The sequence below is a fragment of the Halyomorpha halys genome, unplaced genomic scaffold (genome assembly GCF_000696795.3).
Source record: "Halyomorpha halys isolate HHAL.00 unplaced genomic scaffold, Hhal_1.1 Scaffold28.1, whole genome shotgun sequence".
In the NCBI taxonomy this organism is placed as follows: Eukaryota; Metazoa; Arthropoda; class Insecta; order Hemiptera; family Pentatomidae; genus Halyomorpha; species Halyomorpha halys.
The window spans coordinates 839,043-851,125 of record NW_027110130.1 but is presented as its reverse complement, the minus strand read 5'-3'; the positions used below and the strand labels follow the sequence as shown (position 1 = coordinate 851,125).

General features: G+C 32.8%; 1 protein-coding gene across 4 annotated transcripts in view; it reads left to right on the top strand.

Annotated features, from left to right (window-relative positions):
• Positions 1 to 12,083, top strand: part of Vmat (Vesicular monoamine transporter) — a 298,099-nt gene that overhangs the window by 269,774 nt on the left and 16,242 nt on the right. For all 4 annotated transcript variants that reach the window (XM_014425619.3, XM_014425643.2, XM_067048234.1 and 1 more), the window contains exons 3-6: positions 1,014 to 1,151; positions 7,288 to 7,429; positions 11,694 to 11,752; positions 11,878 to 11,961. In XM_014425619.3, the coding sequence (XP_014281105.1) occupies positions 1,014 to 1,151; positions 7,288 to 7,429; positions 11,694 to 11,752; positions 11,878 to 11,961 (423 nt within the window). The remainder of the gene's footprint in view (positions 1 to 1,013; positions 1,152 to 7,287; positions 7,430 to 11,693; positions 11,753 to 11,877; positions 11,962 to 12,083) is intronic.

The window sequence follows — 12,083 nt, the reverse complement described above, 5'->3', positions numbered from 1 at the left end:
TTTTTAGAAGAAGAAAGCGTGTGAGAGGGTGATGACAAAAGGTGATAAGAAGAATTAAAAATATATATGAACCTATATCCTCATTTATCATCCACGGTCAACTATCTCTCATAATTATGTATAATTACTAGTTTAAATTGGCAAGTCTGCCAACCATAGTTTGGTAGAATAAAAAAGTACGGCTATTTTAAAACGCTAATAAAAATTATTTTTCGTTCTGGGCTTATAGTTTAGAAAAAAATACTTATTAATAGTTATAACAACTATTAACAAAATTAATTATTAATAGTTAACAACGTTGATTAAAGGAATATGGTCCGGGTGTGGTCAAAAAAACTCAAATAGTAGAATTATACTATTTTAATGAGCCAACGTTTCGCCCCACGTTGCAGGGCTTCGTCAGGGCTTTTAGCCTCTATCGTATCGCTCCTTAAAAATTTGGCTTTACAAATAGAGCTTCATGAGGGTCGTTCAAGTTGATAGCTTGGGAGACTTTTCAAAAGTCCTTGAACGATGTTAATATACATAGAACATTAAATAAAAAGTAAAAGAATGTAAATTAAAAGAATACAGATATAAAATAAATAAAAAGGCTTCTTACTTTGTCAAAAATCTAATCATCCATCTGGACCTCAATGTCCCTTATGTTGCCGATTTGGCCAGAACCAGATACCAATCCTTCCATAATAAACTTCCCAACCACCCAAACAAACTAGTTTCTAACCTGGCTTCTCCTTCACTATCTAATAATCCTCCTAGGCGTCTGAAAAGAAGATAGCCTCGAGATCTTCTCCTTTAGAAATGTTTTTGGAGTTCTATCAATGGATAGATAATCCACATGTTTGTATCATGTCATAATATCACTTACAGCAAATTTACTTGATGTGTATATATGTATACAGTTGTAAATAACAATAAATAAATTATTAAAATAAACATCATTGTCGACCGATCTTATTGTTTAATAATTTAATATTAATAAATATATTAATTTTCTTATATTTTTTCTGCAGTTCCTATCATCCCGGAGTTCATCTACGACATCCAACACCCGAACCAAAGCAGCCTGGCCTCCCACCTGGATGAGAACCCCAACATGGTGACGACCCTGGCACCCTTCTATATGGACAACTCCACAGATTACCTCTCTGGTCAGTTAATAATTATGATATATAAGGCTTTTATTATAAATTTATACTAAATATTTCCTATTATTTTGCTTAATATTAATCAAGGAGACTAAAAACACTATCTCCATTTTTTATAATTAAATATAATTACACATTTTTATTTGACAAGTTATCCTTCATCCAGAGAACTAGCTTTTAAACCAACTGAAATGAAGAGTTACTTGCTTTAAACGACGTACAATACATTTTTTTTGGGGGGGGGAGCGATAAAAACTGTTCATACTGTTCTCCTACAGTCTCAAGAAAGTTTGGAACAGTGTCCTATAATTCCGAAGTACTTTATTGATTTTACTTTAACCAAAGCTAGGATTTACTGGTGCTAATGAGTTTTTATATTCTTTTTATATATTTGGATGTGATGATGTAAAAAATATTTACGATTACTTTCAATGCAATGTGAAATTTAAATTGTAAATTGAAGCTCTTCCATTAGGGGATGGAGAATCCAATTTCGTACAAGATTAAAGATCTTCATGCTTCGGTTCATGACAAAATAAGAAACGCAGGAGGTGTTAAGGTGAGCAAAATGCTCAAATGAGAAAAAAAAATATGGCTTGGTAGGAGTGTACTGCTGAGAGAAATGATCAGCCCTACCATTGCGAAGATACTAGAGAAAAACTGAATTTATTACAGGTTCGAAAGTAAAAGAGAGACTAACATAAACAACCGGTAATATCAAAGGGTCAATAGAAGGTAAAGCAAAAATATAAACAAATCAGATGAAATACTAAGGGAAAAAGACGTTTATTTGCCAATATGAGCAAAATGCTCAGGACTATATTACCCAGGTTAAAAAAAAAATTAAATTCTAGGAAGAATCTTGGTAATTGCTAGAATCTAAGAATCTAATCCGCATTAGATCTTCTAAATTATTATTTAAAAAAATAAACGCAAATACAGTGAAACTTCTCTCAACGGACCCTCTAATAAAGCGGATTCCCGTCTTTACGGACAATTTATTAAGGTCCCGGCCTACACGGTGGAAATGTCTCCGTCAAAAATTCTAAAATCTCTGAAAATGTCTAAAAATCTGAAGCAAATGCTGTGATAAAGTCAGCTCTTATACGCGTGTTACCTGAACTGAGAGCCTCAGTGAAAGACTTTCCTCTTCCCAGGTATACCTCAATATTATAATATGCGCTGGGAAAATTATTTTTGAGTTGGAATGATTACCGAAATATATTTGAAGTCTATATTTAACAAAGAAATTTCATGCATTAAACAGAACGAAAATATAATGAATATATACATATAAACAAAATGAAACAATTATAAAACAAATTAATCTTATTCATTAATAAAAAGGAAAAATGACTTAATACTTAACAAACACAAACTAATATTATAATAAAAAAAAAATGTCTTCAATGTGCCTTGAGCAAATTGGAAAGCAGTAGTCCAAAACAGACAAGTGTGGAGAAGGTTAGTTCGGGGAGCTAATGATCTACTAGGCTGTAGAGCCAACCGAAAACAAAAATACACGTTAATCTATAACCTACTATATTATAGTAAAAACGTAAGATTTTTTGTTTACATAAACTTGAAGAAATTAAATATTTTTTCTTCCTAAACTGATAGCCAATCACGCAATGCTCCATTATTGGCTCCATCTCGAAAATATTTTTAATTAAACCAGTGCAAACTCTAAGATGGGTAAGAAAACTTAATTAAATTAAAACATCTGATTTTTTTTTTTATCAATCTAGAACAGCTAATATGTATTCTAGTATAATTTTCTTCGGAAATTTCTTTTAAAAATCTGATTAAAATAGATGATTTTTTTTTTAATTCGGTTTACATTGTACTTCAATCATAAAAAAATAAAACTGTCTCACATCATCGTTTTCCTCTTTGCAAATTAAACAGAAAACTGTATGCAACCATTTCAAAATGGAATAATAGAAAAGAAAGTAAAGAAATATCGTAGTAGAGTTTCAAAACATCAAGGCAGCCTTAGGAATTTAAGGAAATACTTAACAACGAAAAGTTAAGAATATCTTAAATGAGATCAGTTATAATATTTTCGAACCCTCTATAGATCTTGAAAAGCATAATGAAGTTTTTTTCATATTTACATAGAAATTAGAAAGAAAAATGTCATTTGTACACATAGTCCAAAGGTTCTGGAGCTTCAGATCAATTCAATGTTTTTAAACTTTTAAGGTAAGAAGTATCTCAGCGATGTAAAGAATTATTTGTAACTATTTGAAAATTAAATTTTAATTTCAATAAAAAAAATTTGTTGCGATAACACTATTTTCACTTACCACTTAAGAGTGATAACTTTTCGTACAAAAAATTTGTATTGGTGCGTAACTGAGATAATTAGTATTTATAGGTTTCGAAAAATAAATATATAATATAATATTAATAATAATAATACTCCTTCCAAATAAAGAACAGCATACAAAATATTACAAAGCCGTATCAATCGGTAAAGATCGGTCGGTTTCGGCTTTTCCCGTACGAATCAGATGCCTCTATTTTTTCATTTAGTTATTCATTCTTTCATTTTTTGTATTTATTTATTTTTTATTATTTATTAGTAACAAAGAAAATTGGTTATTTTTTCTTTTCACAGATTTGTCATTTTTAAATTATAAATTAAATTAAAAAAAAAATTAATAAATACACCTATATGAGTATGATATGAGAAATCTAGTTTAAGAATTAAATTTTATGCAACAAAATTTAGCCAAAAAAGAGTAAAACGTGCAATTTTGTGCCGAAAAACTTCAAAGCGTGCAAAATTGTGGAAAAATCATAAAACATGCAATTTTGCGTAAAATAAATGTCTTTTAAATGATTTGAATTTCTGTCGAGGTTTGCTAGAATTTGGAGCTAGAGAACAAATGATATAATTCAGTCTCTAATGATAACTGTCAGTATCTTTCGCGATAGAGAAGCTAATCTCACTTCAGGCTCATTTATTAGTTATTATTTGTGTTTTATTAAAACGTATTGTAATCAATAAAACAATAATAGTATTGTCCGCTATCTAGCAGATCCAGTGTTAGGGGTAAGTGATCTTCTCATCACCAACGCTCAACAGCGAGGTTTCAACCTCGACGCTACTTAAGACCAGTTTCCCAATTAGCACAGGCTGTTTTGTACCTAGAAGAGAATATTACTAAATAAATAAATTTTTTATCACAGCCGAATTCTAATTCTAGCTCAGAAATCAGAATACCATCGTCTCTTCCAATGGTCTAACGCACTACTAATATAATCAAATGTTTAATTTTAATAATTTATTAAATATAATGTGATATATATTGAGCTACACAATAGTATAAATGTCGTTATGTAATTTAGCCACTTCTGTTCCGACACCTATCCTCCCGGAAAGAATACCTAAGAATACACAGGGACACTTTTTCCCATGTTGAAGGGGCAGAAACCATTAAGCAAGGTAAAAACCGAAAGAGATAACACGGCAGTGGGTTCCCACCCCCTCTCACAGCCTTAGGTAGACGCTCACCTAGTGGGCGTTGTAACTAATAGCCAATGAGGAATAAGATTCCAAAAAAGGTAACGCCTCTAAGAGCAAGTAGGGGAAAAAGGGACTCGACCACGGAAAAGGACAGGAAAGACGGAGACATAGAAGAGAAAGGATCAGGCTTGAAAGAGGAAGAAAGATGGGGCTGGAAGAGAAGGAACAGTCAATCAACCCATCCTACGTCTACCGAGTTAGGTAATCAGTTGTAATGTAATATTTGACGGAAAAGAAGCTATCTGAATCATTTCTCTGAGTCATGGTAATATATTATAATTTTTTCTGAGCTATTAAATATAAATAAATGTTTTGGAGGAAGATTGTCCTACTGGCGGTCAATAAACGTTTCAAAATAGTAACAAAAACTATTTATTGTTAACTAATGTTTCGCCCCACTTTGCAGGGCTTAGTCAGGGCTTATAATAATGGTGGTACAAGAAAAATGACAGTTTATTTATTCATATTGGAAAAATGTATCCTATGTTCAAATTGTAACAATATTATATACAGGGGGTGCTTCCTGCGAATGCAGAGGGCGGTTCCCTGCCACAGCTTATGTAAATAACCTTGCTGTATTAGTAGCGTCGAACAGCAGGGCCAGATTAAAAGATGAAGCTGGTCGGTGCGCCAACCTGATAGGAGCGTGGTGTGAGAAGAAGAAGTTGAAGATGGCTGCTGGCTGCCAAGACTCATGCTATACTCTTAAGGGGTACGACAGACAGGGCCCACCCTATTACTCTCAGGATATAAGGAGAAGTGATACGACCCAGTGACCTTGCCGTAAGGCTTGGGCGAAAGTTAAATCTAACACCTCATTTAGACTACATGAGAAGTAGAGTAGCTCTTGCTCTTAATGGACTCAATCGTATAGGGGACGCGTTTTGGGGCCTCAGATACACAGCAACATTGACCATCTATAAAGGAGTAGTTGGGGTATCTTGAGATATGAATCCCCTGCATGGAGTCGATATCTCTTGAAAAGGCAGAAGAGAAGGTTGGCTACAATACAGAAGATAGCTTTGCTGCGAGTCACTCGAGCATATCGAACAGTGTCTCATGAGGCGGTACAGGTATTAGCTGGAGGAGTGCCTATCGATCTTCTCTTGCAGGAAGACTATTATCGACACAAGATAAAGAGGAAAGTTCTGGCGGATTTACCGGAGAACCTCCAAGCGCGTATTGGTGAAAGCCCTAATAGAGGGAAGAGGATCCTTCGAGAAGAAACATTGCAAGAATGGAATCGACAGTGGGTGGATTTCTTAAAAGGGGCCACCCTAAGGAAGTACTTTCCAACCGTTGGTTCACGCCTAGAATCAACGTGGGTCCTCCCCGACTACTGGAGCTCACAGTTCCTCACGGAGCATGGGGGCTTCCGAGCTAAGCTCGCCGCACATGGCATAAACATCGATCCTCTATGTCCGGTATGTCAGGTTCCTGAGACCGCCGAGCACGTCGTACTTGCCTGTACCGCCTATGAAGCACTGAGAGCCATGATGATGAGGGAAACAGGAATCTATGTTCTAACGGAGAGTGATCTTCCTGAGCAGACGAAGAAAGAAAACTACCCGCACTACAAGACCTTCGTGTATGGGTAGAAGGAGGCTGTGGGCTCTACTCACTTCTCCCTGGGAAGGAGAGAATAAGCTACACCAGCAAGGCCTCTGTAGAAGAGCAAGATATATTTTGTAGCAAGAGCAAGCTGTGTGCACAGCTATGTAAATGTTTTCTCATATGCAGCAATAAGTTGTACCAACTGTTGCGAACACCCGTATTGCCTAATAGGCAGGGTAGGGTGATAAATAAATAAATAATTATATACAGATATACATTTGGGAAAGTGGAGAACACAATAGGCCTTTGGAAAGGAAATTAAATTATTATCATTTGTAGGACTCAAATAATTTTGATTAATATAAATATATATTTGGATAATGCTGAATCTCAATCAACAACAGGTATACATACATTATGTATATTATTATAGTATATTAACATTATGATACATTAAACAATATACATTTTTTTTTATTTCGATATCATGCAGGATATTTAAAAATGTTAATTAAATCCAAATTAGTATTAACTGCTCGAGGAATTTTCTATTGAAAGTTAATATATTTTCTTGAAGAAGTTTGTCGGGGGGTGCGGTCAGCAAAGAACAACATAAATAAACAAAACCATATTTATTTATTTTATGCCATATTTATTTATTATGCATATTTATTAATAAATAAATATGGTTTTGTTTATTTATGTTGTTCTTTGCTGACCGCACCCCCCGACAAACTTCTTCAAGCATTAATCTACGGTCAACTATCTACACCTCAATATTAATATATTTTCAGATTTTTTTATTTGTTTTTACAAATTAAAGTTTTACACCAAAAACTTATTCAGTTTATTCAAAAATTTAATTTTCTCCTGCCAAATACTGTTACAAAACAATCTTTTCATTACAAATTTATTCCATCTATATGAGATGCTTCTATAATATTTTTTAACAACTTTACAAAAATGGATATGTTGAATTTTGATTTAAAATCTCTTCAATTGATTAATCAGTGATTATGATATTTCATATAATGTAACGCTTTTTTTTAGAAAACGCCACCGCTGTCCCGAGCGAAGGCGAAAAACGACACAAAGACCTAGTCGAAGAGACTGTTGCTGTTGGGATTATGTTCGCCTCCAAAGCGTTCGTACAGCTGTTGGCCAATCCCTTCGTTGGACCCCTCACACATAAGTTAGTAATGTGCATGTTTATTTTTATTTTATTTCTCTTTGTGTTTTATTTGTGCCTCCTTTTGGTCCCTCACATCCTCTTCATTTGAACGAATTTTATCCCTACTTGCTCCTATTCTTTTTATATAATCCTCGTTGTGAATTTTCGTCGTCCTCAAGATCTCAAATGATTTGCGGGCATTTCTTTTTGTTCGTTTACGTATGGGGATGGCAATTGTTTAATGTGCTTGAGTAAGTAATTAATGGTATACACAATTCTGTGCAGAGACAGTGCATTTAAGGAACTGGAGATAGGAATATAAAATAGTGTATAGGTATATTGTTCACAATAACAAGACTTTATAATTTGATGAAATAAAATTTATCGACAATTAGACGAGCACTCTAACAGTAGCAATAGAGTTTAAAAAGGGACAATAATTGGTCCGGAACACCATCTATATAGATATAAAAGATATATGAAGTTTTGAGAGTGTTTGATTTTCCAATAAGTTACAATTTAGAAAGAAAAGTTTAGTTAATAATATTTTCTGTAAAATTTCACTTCCCAGATTGCGTGTAATGTTTCACAGCTATAATCATTGAAAACATTCTAGTTCTGAAAATACTCAACATTACCTTTCTTGAACAATCATAAAAGAATGCAGAAATGCAATATTAAGGATATTTTTCAGATAATGAAGTATTTAATGTTTAATAAAAATATATTTTCAAATATGAGAGATGGGCCTATTCTATATTAGTGAAAAATTACAAGATCATATTTATTTAAAATAAGAACGTATTATTAAAATAAACTTTTTCTAATTTTGTTAAATTCAAAAAATCCATAGATACGAAATCAGTGCAAACCGGTACAATGTAGAATTCAAACAAAAACAAAATGAATGACTGTTTTTATAAACAGTGTTATTTAATGTTTGTTTGTCGATTGTCAGTATTGTCAGATTGCTAGGAATTTCACTAAAACAAAAAACTTTTTTCTACTAAAAATCACTGACAATAAATTACGGGAAATCTGAAGTGATGTTTCCCCTTTGATATCATCCTCTAGAAATGTGCGCAGAGAAGTGGTGATTTCATACGCGCCTGATCCCTGAACTGTGATTCTTCGTCTGTATGCCAGACTTGCGGGAATGAAACTTACCATAAAACACATCTTAACTGAATGCCAAGTATATACGACTCCCTCGAATCTTTCTATGAATTACCAGCAGATCTCCATTCAGTTTTACAGGATAACAAACAGACTGTAAATAAATTCTTTGAATTTCTGAATCACTCAAAACAATACTATAAAACATAATAAAATTTTACCACAAGTTCCCATTTTCAAATAGTTATACATCTCGATTCGGAAATTAAGACAAAATTTTGAAATTAAGGCAATAAGAACTAACAAAAAACATATTAAGGATAAATCATAAAAAGGATATTAAGGAAATAATATCTGATAAAAATTATATAACTCAATATTTAATTGATCATGTTTTCACTCTTTTTACCGGACAGTAGAGTAACGAAATACCTCGTGTCTACAAGAGGAGGACGTTACTAAAGGAATTATACCGAATAAAATAGACTATGATGCTAAAAGGAAGTAGCTATTCAAGTAATGCTAAGAAAAAAGCGAGAGAATTTGTTCCTGAGGATTTTGACATCTCTTGTGAGGTATTCCTAGAATAGGCCCTATATTTTTCATAGTTTTCTTAGAGTAGGACCAACATTGTGATTCTGGGTTACGGCCCACATTGAAAAATAAATATTTTTCAACCTAGAAAATATGTTTTATTGTTTTATTTAATTTTTCAGGCAATCCATTCTGCGAGAGGTGCTAAAAAAAAAAAAGCTTTTTAAATGGAGAAATCCAATTAACGATATTTTCTTCATTTAGGCTTAATTGTAGGAAAAAAACATTTTCTACGTCCTGAAACCTAGAACCACTATGGGGTGAAAAGAATGGGTGACAATGGTTAAACATTTATATCCTTGGAACCCATGATAAAAATAGGTGCACCAAAGTCACCCGCATGGCTGGGCAAAAATGGTACGAAAGCAATTTGCATATCTCGATAAATATTCAAAGAAAATTTTTGTTCAGTAATGGAAGTGGAGTCTGATAGTTCGAAATTAAACGAAAAAAATTTTATTGCAAGAGTGCAAACTTCAATTAGGTTTAGGAATAAAGAAGATGAAAAACTGTACCATAGTCACCCCACCTATCGTGTATATATAAGTATTGAGAGGCAAAATATTTTTTCTTCATTGAGTATCCTATTGACCCCATTGGGCCACTTACTGATGATCCTTAAATCGATAGCAGCATTTTCCCCGTAGGCACTCACAATCGATAGCAGCATTTTGCCCGTAGGCACTCACAATCCTACCTAGTATCTGTTGCAGAATCCCCAGCTGAAACCAATTTATCTCTTAAGGAATATGAAAAGCCTGCTGAATCCAAAGTAGACCAACTCTAAAATCAGTGGGTGGTATACTCTGTTCTCCTACAAAAGGAAGCTGAAGCCGAAGTAGCTGAAGCCGAAAGTTTACTACGCCCTCGGAGCTTAGGGTTACGATGAGTTTAAATAGAAATGTCTGCCATTATAATGTAAAACTGAAACACCCGGTGGTTGGTTCCTACGCCTTTTCCACGCCTCCTACTCATTTGCCCCATCTTTTTGGCTTCTTTTTTTTACTGGTAGCTCCATTATACTCCCTTCTTCCATTATAGTACAAGAGCCCAAGAGGAGAAAAAAGGCAGTTACCTCACCCCAATTTTTGATTACTTTAATGAAAACTATGTATAATTAATAGTCAAAATTGATGAGTTTGCCAAGTATAGGTAGGGGGAATAAAAAATGGCGGCTTTTTCAAAGCTATAAAAAAACTAATTTTTCATTCGGAGTTCTATATCTTAAAGCGTAGGAACAACACAATAAACCTAAGAGAACATCATTTAAAGAAGAGTAAATTTGCTAAAATATTATCCCTAATAGAGTTATTTACATTAAATAGTTTTCGAGATATAGCTTTTTAAAAAGCAACATTTCATAAAAATGTTATATGGGACGTACTGAAAGATCAGTAGTTAGTGAATTTATTTTGAAAAATTTATATCTCAAAAACCATTTGACGTACAGATCTCTATTAGCACTAAAATTAAAGCTAGTTTAATGAGCTACAAAGTAGTTTATGATGTTTATCTTCGTAAGAGTAATAGTTTACATGAAATTTGCTTAAATAAATTGATTTATAGTTGTTCGGACAAATTTTCATTAATTTCAAACTACATTATAGTAAGTTAAATTTCCTTTATTTTGAGTGTTGGCAGACATATGTGCGTCTTGTGGATCTAGAGATATTTTTTCAAAAATCCAATATTTTATATGAACAACTAGAAATTAACATTTTGTGAGTTTATTTTGTCAAATATCATAAAAACTACTACTCCTACAAAGATAAACATAATTAACTATTTTGTAGTAAATTTAACTACCTTTGATTTGAGCGCTGGCAGACATCTGTACGTCAAATGGTTTCTGAAATGAAGTTTTTCATAAATCAAACTTATTGTCCGAACAACTATAAACAATTTTATTTGAGCAAATATCATGAAAACTACTATTCCTACGAAGGTAAAGGTCATAAACGTTTTTATAGTCCATTAAACTAGCTTTAATTTGAGTGCTAATAGACATCTGTACGTCACATAGTTACTAAGATATAGAATTCTCAAAATAAATTAACTAACTACTAATCTTTCAATACATCTTCAATACAAATTTTGCTTTTTAAAAAGCTATATCTCGAGAACTATTGGACGTAAATAGCTCTTTTAGGGCTAATATTTTAGCAAATTTACTCTTTTTTAAATAATGTTCTCTTAGATATTCTAGTGTTGTTGGTAGTTTTTAAGATATAGAGCTCCGAATGAAAAATCAATGTTTTTTAAGGTTTTGAAAGAGTCGCCATTTTTTAATATCCCTACCTATACTTGGCAGACTCATCTATTTTGACTAGTAATTATACCTAGTTTTCATTAAATTAATCAAAAATTGGAATGAGATAACTGCCTTTTTTTTCTTCCCGGCTCTTGTACTATTATACTCCTTCCTTCCAAGTCCAAAATACCATATCTCCTTATCAATGTCTATTATCTATTTGGCAGTCATTAATAAATTATGTAAAATATGTTAATATCTCTATATTTATGTAAGTTTAATACCGAAATTATGATTTTTTAATAACATGGACAATTATTACAGAATCGGCTATAGCATCCCGATGTTGGCCGGTTTCATCATCATGTTCTTCTCCACCATCAGTGAGTACTGTCTTATTACTTCTCATTTTGCTTATGTTTCAATATAAAACGGCTTCCAAGCAACCAAATTTTTAAAAATAACCTTCGATGTCAGCTAAATAATTAATTCATACTATTTTTTGCAGTTTTTGCTTTTGGTCGAACCTACACTGTTCTCTTCGTGGCACGAGCTCTGCAAGGTATAGGTTCGTCTTGTTCAAGTGTAGCAGGTAAATTGTCTTTTTAATATTTTACTTAATTTATTACAAAATCCAATATATAAAAATGTAACTACCATAAATAATTATGAGAGATAGTTGACCGTGGATGATAAATGAGGAGAAGATGGTTG